The sequence below is a fragment of the Eumetopias jubatus genome, unplaced genomic scaffold (assembly GCF_037043125.1).
Source record: "Eumetopias jubatus isolate StellerSeaLion01/CBP00866 unplaced genomic scaffold, mEumJub1_p1.0 scaffold_9, whole genome shotgun sequence".
Lineage (NCBI taxonomy): Eukaryota > Metazoa > Chordata > Mammalia > Carnivora > Otariidae > Eumetopias > Eumetopias jubatus.
In genome coordinates this window covers 140,460,728-140,474,678 of record NW_028274815.1, presented here as the reverse complement: position 1 = coordinate 140,474,678, position 13,951 = coordinate 140,460,728, and the positions used below count along the sequence as shown (strand labels likewise).

Below are 13,951 nucleotides of genomic sequence, written 5' to 3'. Positions count from 1 at the left end.
TCTGCAAAAGAAAGTCCAGGCCCCTTGGGGTGAGTCTTTCCGGTCTCACCTCTGGCCACCTCTGCCCCTTTCCCTGCTGCAGAGGCCTCTGCAAACCCTCCCTTTCTCCTGCTCCTCCCTTGCAGGACTCCTCCCAGGTCCAGTTCAGGCCACCTCTTAGGAAGTCTCCCCAGATGCCTCCCTCTACAGTCAGGGGACCAGGGTCTAGGAGGTGCTCATACCTGGCCCACTTAGAGGCCAACGCATTAAGGTCCTAGTGGGCTGAGCCTTAGCGGAGGGTCTAGCAAAGGGCCGGTGCCCATCCCTCCGTTCTGCTTCTAGGCGTCCAGTCCAGGGGTCCAGCTGGTAGGAATCCAGCTGGGGCCAGGCGCTGGCAGGGCTTTGGGATCCAAGGGAGAGCTGGGGACCGCTCGGGCAGTGCTCTTACCTGACCAGGGGATGACCAAGCGGCCGGATTCCCTGGTTAGGGCACATGGGGCCGCGGGGAGCGGGGCCCGCCCGGCCCAGGTGGCCAGACGCCCGGAATAGCCAGTCGGGTCCTCATCTGCTGTCTCCCGGGTCCCCTCCCCTCCCCTCCCCTCCCGCGGCCCGCGCGGCGTCGTCGCAGGGGTTAACGGGGGCGGGGCGAGGCGGCGGGCGGAGCCAGGTGGCCGCAGCGTCCCCGCGCGCGGCCCGGGCCGCAGGAGCGCGGAGCCGCCGCCGCTGCCGCCTTGGCCATGCGGCTCCCGGGCCGGGGGCCTGGGCTCGGGCCCGCGCCGCCCCCTGCGCGCCTCGCCCGCTGAGCCCGCGCCCGCCGGGGCGCCGCCCGGCACCATGGTGCAGAAGTCGCGCAACGGCGGCGTGTACCCCGGCCCGAGCGGGGAGAAGAAGCTCAAGGTGGGCTTCGTGGGGTTGGACCCCGGAGCGCCCGACTCCACCCGGGACGGCGCCCTGCTCATCGCCGGCTCCGAGGCCCCCAAGCGCGGCAGCATCCTGAGCAAACCGCGCGCGGGAGGCGCGGGCTCCGGGAAGCCCCCCAAGCGCAACGCCTTCTACCGCAAGCTGCAGAATTTCCTGTACAATGTGCTAGAGCGGCCGCGCGGCTGGGCGTTCATCTACCACGCCTACGTGTGAGTGCCCACCGCCGGCGGCCGCGCGGGGGGCGCAGGGGCTGCGGGGCACGGCCGGGGCAGTCGGCGCTGGCGGCCCCCGGCGCGCGGCTGCGGGCGGCGAGGGTCCCTGTGCGCCCGAGAGCCCGCGTCGGTTAGGCTGGCGCCCGGGTCTGAGCCTGGCGGACGGTGTTCCTGGCTAAAGCAAAGGGCTGAGATGCGCGTGCGGATCGGAAGGAGTTCTGGGGTCCGGGCGTCCAGGCCGTGGTGGGGGCGCCATTCCCCTACCAGCAGCGGCCTGGTCGGGTTGCATCAGCCCCTCCCCCGCAGGATGGGGGGATGTGCGGCGCCCCAGCCTCCCCTCCTCGGCCTGAGGCCCCTCCCCATGGACGCTGCGCTGAACAAAGGGCCAGCCGGGAGGGAGGGTGGCGCTGCCAGTCCTGCTACTGCATCTGGACCCCTCGAGGCCCCCTTCTGGGCTGGGCTCCCCCCAGGAAGGGGGCAAGGGGTGGGGGCGGGGCTGGCTTACCCGGCCTCAACCCTCAAGCCGCTCGCTCTCCACCTAGGGCGAGCTTCTGGGTTGCTGAAATGGGGGTGGGGGCTGTTCTACTAGGTATTACTTCCCTCCCCCAGCCCAGGGCTCGGGCTTGTTGCCTGTCTTGCCCACCTGCCTGCGCTCCTCCCCGCCCCAGCCTGCATCCCCCAGTCTCCCCTCCACCCAGCCCAGCCCAGCCCTGACCCCTCTGTGCTGTGCGAGCTGGAGCAGCAGGGATATGCCTCAGGCACTGTGCACATCCTGGGCTCTGGAACCCCTCCCTGGTGGATGGATGCCCAGAGGGTCCTGAGCTGGCCAGCCCTGGCCCTGTGCAGGGAGCTCCTGGCCCCCTGGGCAGCTGCAGTGGCCTCAGGCCGGCATTGTGTGCACCTGAATGTTGGTGGGGGCCGTGTTGGGGCAGGAGTTGCTGCTCGTGCGGCCTGTACATGGCAGGCACTCTCCCTCCCATCCCAGCTAGATTGGGCCCGGACTCGGCCATTTTGTATGAAAGAGGCATTTTGGGATGGGAGTGAGGAACGGATTCTGGGAAACCATCTCCAACCCTGTGCCCCCCTGGGATGAGGGGGTGTGTGCCCGTGGACCTGTGAGTGTGTGCTCTGGACAGACCCTCCATGGGATGGGGGAGAAGACCCCAGGGGGGAAATGCCCAGCTGCTGGAGGGGAGGGTGTCCTGGGGGGAGACCACAGCCCTGGCAGGTGACTTGGACACTGTCTCCAGCCCCAAAACTGAGCCACCGTGGGAGGCAGGGGCTTCCCTAGCACCATGAGCATCCCCCCTGCCCCAGCCCCAGTGGGGCGACTCACCCCCTTCCCACGTAGGTGGGCTCAGGCGTGATGTTCATCCTTGGAAGAGCCCTGTGTCTCCTCACCAATTGCCCTCCTGTCACCACCTCTCTCCCCTCCTGCTGGGACCAGCTCTGGTCATCCAGGTCCCGCCCCGACCTCTGGTATGTGGTCAGAGCCCACCCCACACCCCACAGCAGCCAGGTGCCCCTCTCTGGCCTGGGTATGGCTGCCAGAAGGTCTGCTGTGCTTTGGCCCCACATGTCCCTGGCTGGCAGGACATCCTAGGGTCCCCGTCATGTGGCCCCGTCTCCAGCCCCGAGTGGCTTCTCCTGCCTGGGCCTGAAGTGGCCAGCCCCTCTGTGCCTCTCGCCTCCTTGGAGCTGCAGCATCCGGAAAGGGACACAGCTCGGGAGGGAAGGCTGGGTCAGGTTGCTGCTCCCATGTGTGTGTGTGCGTGTGTCCGTGTGTCCGTATGTCTGTGAGCCAGGACAGGCAGGCTTGTAGCAGGTGGGGGCCCTCCCGCCTGCTCAGCCCCTTCCCGGCTTCCACACTGAGGGCACGGGCTGCCTTGAGCTCCCTTGCCCCAGCTCACTGGCAGGGGGACCCTTCCTGGGGAGCGGGGGAGGCAGGAGGGCAGCTGTTGGGTTAGGCAGTGAAGTCTAGTCTCAGAATCTGCAGGCCCCAGTCTTCGTTCAGGAGAGTGGGCACAGCTGCTCCTTGCCCCCAGGCCTTGGGGAGTTGGGCCGTGTGGGGTAGCCGCTCTCGCAGGGCCGGCCCACTGGACTCCCACCGAACAGTTACACATCTGCTGCCAGTGTTGCTCATCGCCCATCCCCCAGGGCATGGAATTCTCCACTGTCCCGATGCCCCACCCCAAATCAGGACACCTTCACTGCCCTGCTGCTTGTCCTCCGCCTGAGAATGTGGCAACCCTAGGATCCCCTTGCCCAGTGTGGACTGGCTCGTGTCTGTGCATCGTCTAGTTTGCTGGATTCATTAACTAAACCAAGTTCAAGGCCCTCTTCCCTGTCTGGCGCTGGGCCTCCCTGGGCCTGAGGAAGCCTGTGGAGGGCAGGGACCAGGCCTTCTCCATCTGTCTTGGCTGGAAGGGGGTCCTCAGGGCTAGGGCAGCACTGAGCCCTCCTAGGCCACCGTTCTGCTGCTTTTGCCACCAAAGTCTGGCTTCTGGGAGATGGATGTGTGCCAGCCCCTCTGGGTGCCCCAGTGGATCCTGGGGGGCAGTGGCTCTCAGGCAGGGAGGGAGGCGGCTGCCTTGTGGTTCCCCGTCCACCCTCTGGAAGGGGCTTTCTCCGAACTCCTACCATGGCTGTCACTCCTTCCTGGTGTGAGCATCTGGAGACAGGAGCCTCCCCTGAGTCAGGAGGGATCCCACGCTTGCCAAAGTGTGGGGCTGCCTGGGCAGAAACAGCTTGGACCCGCCCCTCCCAGCGTTGAGGCCCCTGGAGGGTCCCTTGCTTTGCCTGGGTGGGTAGACCCTGTCCTAGGTAATGGTTCACCCCAATTTGGGTGGGGAGCCCAGGCTGCACATGGATCCAGGGGGCGGTCGCTGGGGCCCTGGGTGGGAGGGCACACACCCATGTTGTCAGCACTGGGTGGGGCCCTGCATTGAGGAGCTGGGCCGTGTGGGGTGGGGAGGGGTCCAAGTCAGCTCTAGGCAGCCCTGCAGACCCTCCTCTCCACTGCCTGCCCCCCACACCTCGGGCCAGAGTCTCAGGCTTGAGGGTCTGTGCACCCGGAGAGTGGGGGTGTCTGTGTGTAGGAGGGTCTTCTGTGTATAAGATCTAGAGTTTTCATGACTTTCTCGGAGGGGATGTGAGCCTAGGCCGCCCTGGCAGGGGTGTGGTCCGGGCAGGTGGGGCTTGCAGGCCTGCTCTGGGCAGGTCCACGGAGGATCCTTTGGGAGCCTGGATCGGGTGTGACCCCCACGCTTGAGGGGAGCCGGGCAGTTACTCCTTCAAGAGGATCCCTCCGCGTGGTTTCTCTGTGGCTGAAGGTGGGAATGTGCCTGTTGTGTGCTGGTCTCAGATGTATCTCCAGGAGCCTGAGAGAGGCCTGTTTTCATTGGTGGGGAAACTGAAGCCAGGCAAGGTTGAATCAGCTCCAGAGCTGTCCCACTCAAGCTGAAAGGAATCTCCGCCTTGGAGATGAGAGTTTTGGGGTGCAGATTGCTTGACCTTTCCAACATCTGAAAGCCACTTTGAGTTGTCAGGATGAAACTGGGTTTTAAAATGGGCCGGGTGGCAAATGCTGAGGATGGCTGAGCTTGTGGAGGCTGGGCTCAACGTGTGGCTCACTTTTTGTGCGTTGTTTTCTCTTGGGCTGGGCCACCAAGCCCTCTCTGTCCTCAGACGGCACCTGCTTTGGGGTCTGTGCTAGGGGCTGCTGCGCCTGGCGTGGTCTCCTGCTACGCCGCAGCAGGCTGGGGTCCAGGGCCTCGGGGCCTGCTGCGGTCCCTTGCGGGGGGACCTTGGCTAACCCAAGTGGGGTCACACTCTTGGCTTGCACAGGCCACCTGCTGTCCCCTCTTGCTTGTCTGCTGCCGGTGGGCCTCCCGGGGGGCAGGTGGAGCCTCTGCCCTCGGCCTTGGCCCTGAGTGTTGGCCACTCTTTTCCTTGGTCTGACCGCATTTGAGGGTCGAGTGTGGCCCAGGGAGGCAGCTGGGGTCCTTCTGCTGACAGAGCGTTCTGTTTCCAGAAGGAGGCTGGAGTCTGCGTGGCTGTGTTTTCAACTGCTTTCAAGTCGCAGACCTCTCTCCATCCTTGGGGAGAGAGTATCCCCGAGAGTCGGAGAACCTTATGGAAATTTCCCCAAAGGTGGGAACGCCAGGAGAGTTGTGGTTTCCAGGGAAACCGGGGCTGACCAGACATCCTCGTTGGCCTGGAGACCTCAGGCCTCCTTGCAGGATTTCTTACCCTCACCAAGTAGTTTAAAGCGAGATCAGACCCTGACGATACAGTCCCGTCTAGCGTCCACTGTGTCCACTGTGTCCACTGTCGCTCTGTGGAGTCCCCCACGCACCTGTCTCTGCAGGCCGGTAGGGTCGGCGGGAAGCTCAGTACTCAACAGCTTCCCAGGTCGGAGCGGAAGGAATCTCGGTTTTATCAGACGTCTGTACAAGTCAAATATTCCAATTCCAAAGACTCGGAAGGAGTTGGCCAGCGATGTGGGCACGGCTGTGCGTCGGGGACCCTTGGACCCCAGATGCCACCATGATGTGGTGGGAGGCCCAGCCCCGTGTCTGACAAGACTTAAGGCCCAGCATGTCTTCGAGGGAGCGGCTTACGTCCAGTCGTGGATGGAGTGCGTCTTGAGGGTATTTCACAGCTTGTTTAGTTTATATGTTAACCCACAGGCCTTGGTTAATCTCTCTGTTCCTGCCTGTCCAGGACGCAGGCCCCGTGCCTCTGTGCGTGGCCATCACTCAGCAGATACCCTGGGTCCCTGCCGGGGAGAGCCATGGGACTAGCCTTGAGGAGTGGGCTCTCTAGCTGTCCCGTGGAAGGAACAGGGTCCAGAGGACTGAGCTCCTTGGGGGCATTTCATGGAAGAAACCAGCAGCAGGGTCTTGGGTTTGGGGAGGGCAGGCCCCTCAGGGTAGAACCTCTGTACAGGACGGTGGGAGGGCATGCAGCACGTGTCCTGTGGCCTCTGAGAATCCACAGGAGGTTGGACAGGCAGGTGGGGCCAGGGGCCAGGCCTGGGGTTCAGGCCCTGTCCTGTTCAAAGGCTCAGGACCGTGGGTGGGCCCTGGGCTGGACGCCTTGGAGAGGCGAAGCTTAGGAGGGACGTTGGTTCCTGACTTCTGGTTATTGGAGACTGTGCCCGGATACCCCGAATGTGCCTCCTGTTAAATATTCTTGGGTACAAATGTAGGATCGTTCCTGGATGGACATTGCTGGGTACATGTGTTAAGAACAGACATCCCCATGTTAACCCCACAGGGGTCACCCTGTCTCAATTTCCACTGCTTGTTAGGCGTGTCACTTAAGTGGCTCACTATTTGTGGCTTGATGTTATCTGGAGATGGTTTGGAGGGCGTGTTTGGGTGAAGGACAGATAGTGGGGGGGACCCCTGGCTCTGGGTTAGCCTGACTGGGCTCCTGCCTCCACCGACGCCCCCAGACCTTGGACCCCAAGTTTCCTTGTTTGTAACGTGGGCTAATAATGCTGTGTTTACTTTCTGCGAGTCATTGACTGGATGCTCGGTGTGTGACGCTCCCAAAGCTCGTGGCCGTTGCTCTTAGGTCTCCATGGCTTGGTTTAGCAGAACGAAAAGCCTTACCTAGCATAGACACTGGACAGCCAGGCGGATGGAGGTTGGCCCGTCTGGACAGCTCCCGCCCCTCAGCCCAGCCGTGGCAAGCCCACAGTCCCAGTGGCCAGTGGCTGGGCCTGGATCAAGAGGTTTGTGGCTGCTGGTAATGAGGCCGCACACTTAGATGTGGGGCCCCATCTGAGGCTTCAGACGTTTGCTTGTGTGTTTGTCCCGGGGGACTGGCCATTTTCCTGAAGGAATTTGCTTGCTCTGCAGCTGCCTGGGTATCGGGACACGCCTTCTGTTCACGGCTGAAAGGCGCACATTGCCAGCATCCTGAGCCTCCAAACACCGAGGCAGGAGCGTTTTTGGCTTGACAAGCAGCTCTGCAGGCAGGTTGTACTGATGGGGTCCCCGAGGACCGCTGGCCTCTGCCTGGGTGTCCTGACCAGCCCCCACTGTCCTTGGCTGAGTCGTGTGGGGACCTCAATCCACGCAGGCCTCAAGGCGGAGCCCACCCCCGGCTGCCCTGTCCGCAGAGCGTGGGAGCCGCCTCCAGGCTGCTTTCTCCTGCAAAAGGGCTGGAGCTCAGCTGTGCTTTCTGACAGCGATGTGCTGGCAGCTCCAGCGCCTCTTACCACGGCTCCGGGTTTGTGGCGATGCCCCGGCCACCGTGGGCGGAGGAAGCGTGTCTTCCTGCTGGGGCTGCGTGGCACCGGTCCACCTGCCCAGCAAAGCCGGAGCCGCTCAGTTGACCCCGAGGTGGAAAGAAAAGGGTCGTGCAGACCTGAGGTCGTCCCCAGAGAACAGCGTCTTCCGTGTTGGGGGAGGGTTTTGAACAAAGCACTTGTTCTGGAAATGACTCAGTTTTGTGCCTTGCCCCTGGGCCCCACACTCTGCAGGGGTCATGCATCCCACTGACCCCCGCTGCGGTGGTACAGCAGTGGACCCCGAAATGAGCTTGCTGTCCCTGATTAGTTCCTGCGGAGGTGGGTGCGTGTAGGAGAGGGTCAGTGGCGGACGTGACTTTGCCTAAAGCCTGTCTCTTCCTTATGTGAATTTAAAAAGCTGTGGCGAGGGGTGCCTGGGTGGCTCAGTTGGTCAACGTCTGGCTCTTGGTCTCAGCTCAGGTCTCGATCTCGGTCATGAGTTCAAGTTGCACGTTGGGCTCCACGCTGGGTGTGAAGTCTACTTAGCAAAGCTCATGGCCAGAGTCGGAGGGGAGGTGGTCCTGGGGTTGTTCAGCAAGTGGACTGGTCTGGAGTTGGGCAGAGGGAGGGCTAGAGTTTCTGTTGTTTGAAGCCAGTCTAGATCATGCCTTTAATTCATCCAGAAGGACAGGGCTGAAGAGCTTGGGACGACAGTGCCCCTGGATTGGGAGCACTCTGGCTGAGCTGGGACCTGCATTCCAAAGGCTCTGCCAGATCCAGGGCCTCCCAGGGGCACCTGGAAGGTCAACATTTCCAGAAGAATAAGGTGCTTCTAAAATGATTTGCTCTAAGTATGTTTGCATGGCTTTCTCTGCAGGAGTCTGGCTGAGCGTGCCAGGATGGGTCCTTGTTGGGAGCCCATGGGGATGAGGCTGGGGACTCATTGTAGGGACGGAGGGCCCGGCATGGTCACCGACAGGCACCCTCTGCAGGTCTGAGTGCTGATTAGGGAACCACTTGTCAGCCCTGCTGTGCACCCAGCCTCACCCATTCCTGGTGGAGGGCGGGGAAGTTGGTCCCCGTAGGGCAGGGATGCAGGTCTCTGTGTGGGGCTGAAGCTAATGTTTCCTCCTCCTTCCTGGGCCCTGGTTAGTGAGGGTCTCGGTCATGGGGGTGGTCAGGTCTTGGAAAGGGGGTCTTCTAGCCTTTCTTTGAGTCTCGGACGATAGGAACAGGATTGTTCGCAGGTGCTCCACACACCTGCTGTCAGTCAGCCCCCAGATGCTGAGGTCAGGGTCCATCATGGACCCAAGGCCACTTGAAGACACGTGGGGCAGCTGGGATTCAGGCCTAGCAGGTACTTCTCCAGCAGCCCCCATATATGGCATGGAGACTTCTGCTTTTGGGGGGGTGACCTGCCCGTGGAGGGGTCTGGCTCCTCCCCAGCCACCAGCTGCCCACAACCTTGGTCCCACTGCTTAGCATCTGAGGTTGGCTGAGGAGAGGAGATCCTGGGGAGGGCAGGCCCTGCCCTCCGGCGGCTCTGTGCAGAAGCCGTGAGGGTTGGGGCCACCGCTGCTTCTCTCGGGGGAACTGGGGATGGGTGTGTTACAGGCCAGCCCAGAGTCTGACCTCGTCTGCAGGATGTGCTCCAGAGCTGAGAGTTACTAGGCTCTACCCGTTACCCGACTTGAATAAAATTAGGTTTCTAATTCTTTTGGATTACTTGGAATAATTTTGTAACTGTACAGAAAGTCCTAATGGGAGTCATTAGGAACAGCGTCCCCAGATATCCCTCCATCATCTGTGATGGCGGCAGGTTGGCAGCTCGCAGTGAACCTGGCCGCAGAGCATCCTCCTAGATTGCTCCTGGCCATGTGCGGAGTGCCGCCATCCCCCGCCCAGCCGGCTCCCTCCCCTAGGTCTCATCTGGTTTGCTTTTTCATTCCACGGAACTTGACAGTTTAGAACGCCTGAGTTTGCTTTTTTATTCAGGCTTGAAAAATATATTTGAAGGGTTCATAGGAGGAAAAGGCCAGTTTCTCCTGGGACCCCAGGCTGGTGGGGTGGGGGGGAGGTGGGGAAAAGCTTTGGGAAGCCCAGAGAGAAGCCGGTTCAGCAGAAGTAGGTATGGAAGTGGGAGGAGCTGTCTCTGGCTAGTAGGCCTGGCTGGGTCCATGGGAGTTTAGAAGTGTGTTGAGCCACAGAGACAGAGCCTCATTGAGCCTCCCACAGGAGGGCAGAGCCTGACCCAGCTGTTTTTCATGGGGCAGAGCAGGGAAGTGGGAGCATTTTGGAGCTTAGGACCCAGGTGGGCCTGGGAGGCCCCAGGCAGGTGAGGCAGGAGAGGGTGCTGGCCATGGTTCTGAATGTGAGTCCGCGGGCCTGGCTCCTCAGGGACACTGGACGAGGCCCCCGGAGCTGGCTGGCGCTGGGAAGGGGCTGGGTGGCCAGCATAGGTACCGCAGCCCCTGCCCTGGACTGCTCGCTTCCGTCTCCAGATTTAGCCGCTGGTGCTTCCGGGGTTCTTTCCTCCCAGTTGGCATTCTTGCCGGCGTATCCAAGAGGGTCCTCTCTGATGTGCGTGGTTTAATTAGCTGAAAGCCGAATTAATATGGCATGTCCCGAAATCAGGTGCTTCATCGCGGGCAGCCCTATGTGAGCCCAGACAGCGCTGCCCGATCTGAGCGAGGGGCATCAGCAGCTTCTGAAAGAAACACTTGGGGATGGTGTTTTATTTTCTCTGATGACAAAAATAATACACACCCATTGTAGGAAGTTGGGGAGATGCTGACAAACACAGGAAGAACATTTGTCTCCCTGATTTATTTTCAAGCATCTGTGCCCATCTAGGCATTTTTTAAACAAGATAGGATGCAGACTTCTATCATCCTTTTCCATGTTAGAGACGTATTGTGGAATTTCCCCATGGAATTAGATGTGTGTGTTTGGCGAGTTGTTGGGCTTTGTCTCTGAGAAGAGCTCCTCAGAGGGGAGGTGACAAGGGTCCCGTCCTGACTCCCCTCACCTTATGCCCTTGGTGGCTTGTAGCTTGGGAGGAGACAGTGCTGTGGGCTCTGGCCTGGAGAGTGGACACCAAGCCCATGCCTGGTGGCCATCCAGGGGGAGGACTGGCCCAGGAGGAGCTGTGTTAAAAAGAGGTCCACCTGGGGGTGAGCTCTCTGTCGCTGGCCGGGGGCGTGTGAGTGGAGTCCAGGAAAACGCTCACTGGGATATTTTTAGGGGACCATGTGCCGGAGCTGTGGGCCCTGGGAGCATGCGGACGGGTCCAGCCCAGGAGCCAGCTGGAGGGTCTTCAGGAAGAGTCTGGGGGAGACTGACACTGGGGGCATCGGGCCTGGCTGTCCCATCAACCTCAGAGGGCAGCAGGGTGGGGAGGCCAGGGTGCGAGGGGCCCTTGATCAGGGGCATCACGTTGGGGTGGCCTGAGCACCTGAATGGGTTCCTGGGCACGTGAAGGGAACGTGGGATGCTGTTCTGTGGGGTGTGGTCCTCCTGACCGCCCTGTTGAGCACTTTGCCCCCAAGAGCTAATGTCTCCTCTGCAGATGGCAGGTTCTGCTAATTGTGTCCGGACCCCGGAGCTCACAGCACACTGTGCCGCCTCAGGGGGCCCCTCCTCACCCTGCTCCTGCACCAGGCTCCCCTGTGATTGTGCAGACGCACTGTCCTTCCCCAGTCCTCTGCCGTTCTTTGTGGGGCATGGCCTTGTGTTTCGTGAGCTGCGTCAGCCCCAGTGTGGGTTCACGTGTGGCCAGGTTCCCCAGAGAGGGCCACGCCCCTCCTGGTCTCAGGACCCCCATGCTCTGCCTTTAGAAGCCCTCTGGGTCCCTCTGAGACACGGGCCTCCTGTCCACGGGCCCCTTCTTGACCCCTTGCTCCTGTCCTTTTCAGTGGTGTCTGGAGACAGCGTGGCATGCACCATTGAGCCTTGTCTGAGTGGGGCTGTGGGCCGCTCTCCAGCCGGATCGACCTCAGGGGGGCTGTCTTGGTCGTCATGTGTCAGGATGCCTGCCCCACCCCTGTGTGTGGGTTCTGTGTAGTTGGGGGCCAGCTGAGCAGGGGAGGAGCTGAATGGACGCCTGCTTGGAGGGTACCAGCATAGCAGGGCTGGGCAGCCTGTCAGAAACCTGGGGACAAGGAAGAGGCAGCCCTATGAGGGATGTGCAAGCAGAAAAGAGCTTCAGGCAGTAAGAACAGTGTGTGCAAAGGCCCTGGGGCAGGAAGCTGGCTTGGGGAAGCTGAGAAATAGACAAGAGGGGAGCAAAGTGCACTTCCTATGGTCTTGGTGGGGGCCTGGGGGCCTTGAGAACTTGGGCTTCTGATGGGTGAATGGCTAGGGAGACATGCAGAACTCCTGACCTGCATAGCTCCCTGTCCTGAGAGAGCCCATGGCCAAAGTCTCAGAGGGACACTGGCCATCCTGGGGTCACTGGCCAGTGGGGGGCATCAAGGAGTCCCTGAGAGCACCTTCCTGCCGTGGGTGTTAGGAGAGGGAGGGGCATTAGTGTGAAAGGCCTGGCTGAGGAGTGGCCCTGGGGGCCAGTTGTGGGAGGGGCTGGAGTGGGGTGGGGGTGGGGTACAGGCAGGCCAAGGTGGGGGCCTTGGTGCCGAGCCAGAGGCTGGATCTTCTGAGGGGCTGGGGCTTTCTGGGTTGTGGCTTGCCAGGCACGAGGCATGTATTGAGCACTTGCTGTATGTGAGGCACGGTCCCAAGTGTTCACTTGGCACCTCCCCACGGCCTTCGGCTGAGGTGGGTGCTCCCGAGAAGCTTCCATCCTCGGATTCACAGGCTCAGGTGGGAGGCCGGGCTAGCCTAGGGGGTCTGGGGGGAGTGCCCCCGCGGGTGAGCCTTGGCTCCAGAAGAGGATCTCGGGAGGGTGGCCTCCTCCTCTGTCCAACCCTGGCGGGATCTCACAGTGAGATCCTTCACGTCTGGTTTAGGCCTGGAGCGGCCGTCAGCAGTCCAGCTCTCCGTCACTCCTGGGGATTGGAAGTGGCAGTGGGTCCGGGAGGCAGAGCAGTTTATTAGGGGCGAAATTAGATTCCAGGTCCTAATGGGTGAGGCGGGCAGGAGGCTCCCGGGGGCCGGGCGGCGAGTCTGGACTGGAGGGCCTGCTGTGGCCTCACGCTGGCTGATGCTCACTCAGCCTGAGCCCCGCTGGGCTTCTGGGCCACACAGCCCCCAGGGAGGCACAGACGTACTGTGGTTTCTGCAGGGGAGAGGGTGCTCAGGCTCTGTGCAGTGAGCTGCTCCTGGGCCTCTACTCTCCCATCTTACAGATGGGAGAGAGCATGTTCTGTCTTTAGTCATGTGCCTGGCACATAGTAGCCTTGCTGTGAATGCTAGCCGGGGTGGGGGGCGGCGCTTGATGTCAGAGATCCTTCCCCATCTTCCAGAGAGCAGCCGGTCAGGGCTGGGGGCAGTGGTGTGCTGACGGCCTTCTCCCATCCCTGCTGTGAACTCTTAAATGTTTATTTCATTACATATGGAAATGAGATTAATAGCCCCGGCCATCCCCTGCCTTAGTCTTTGGGGGCAGCAAAGGTGTCCAAGGTGTGGGCCCGGCCGCAGGGGCTTTTGTCCTGCCTCTGCTGAGGCACCCTCCCTGTGACCTCAGGAATGAGGTGGCAGAGGCTCTGCCCTATTTTTCCAGAAAGTAAATATTCTGTGCTGTCAGATGGGGCGAGGGTGTGGGAGGGGCAGACGGAAGCAGAGGAGTGTCTCCCTGGAGGTGGGGGCCGCCCCCCGCTCAAGTGCAGGGGCAGGCAGAACACACATGTGCACACACCTGCTCGGTGCTCCCCACGGCCGGCTGACCTGCGCGTCTCCACCGCCCTCTGTCCCTCGTCCCTCCCGTCAGCTCCTGTCTGCTCTGGGCCCCGCCCTGTGCTGGCGCCCCATGCCTCAGAATCCCAGCACTCAGACTCCTGCCCGGCCTCTCTGCTCGGAGCTCAGGCTGTGGCTCAGGTCCCTCCTGACGTCTGGCTGAGGTCTCTCCTGCTGCTGGGTGAACACAGTCTGCTTGCCGTGGGCCCCGGGCAGCGCTGGCAGGCACCCAGGCTGGGTGTGCGTCAGACGAGGGCCTTGTGCCAGGCGGCGCTCCCTCTCCAGGTGGCCCCTTTCCTCACTGTTGAGGTGAGCACCGTCTGAGGTCCTTCTCACCTCCCCCCCCCACCTGTGCCTCCCATCCTGGCCCCCAGAACCTGAGGCTGGCGGCTGGCTGCTGGAGACACTTGTCTCCTTGGCAACCGCTGCTGGGGGTATTCACGGTGATAAGCCTTCTTGGGCTGCAGGTGAACCACCCCATCCTGGCCCTGGGGATGCCTCTGTTCTTTCCCCACATCCCGCACAGTCCCCAGGCTGAGAAGGCCCTGCAGAGAGCAGGCTCGGGGGAGCCTTGCAGCTAAGGGAGGGGGCTCCCAGCCTTGGGGCAGATAGAGCTGCTCACCTGTCCCTGTCGGGTGGAAGCTGACCAGCATCCTGGGCCCGCAGAGCAAAGATTTCTATCTGAGTTTCTCCTCACCAGCGCATGGGTCCTCCGTGGCCTGGAGGGGTCAGCACTCTGAGCACA

The 13,951-nt window shown here is 61.8% G+C and overlaps 1 protein-coding gene across 3 annotated transcripts in view; it reads left to right on the top strand.

Annotated features, from left to right (window-relative positions):
* Positions 1-802: 802 nt before the first annotated feature.
* Positions 803-13,951, top strand: part of KCNQ2 (potassium voltage-gated channel subfamily Q member 2) — a 54,325-nt gene continuing 41,176 nt past the window's right edge. For all 3 annotated transcript variants that reach the window (XM_028091192.1, XM_028091194.1, XM_028091193.1), the window contains exon 1: positions 803-1,109. In XM_028091192.1, coding sequence (XP_027946993.1) covers positions 814-1,109 — 296 coding nt within the window. In that variant the 5' untranslated portion in view covers positions 803-813. The remainder of the gene's footprint in view (positions 1,110-13,951) is intronic.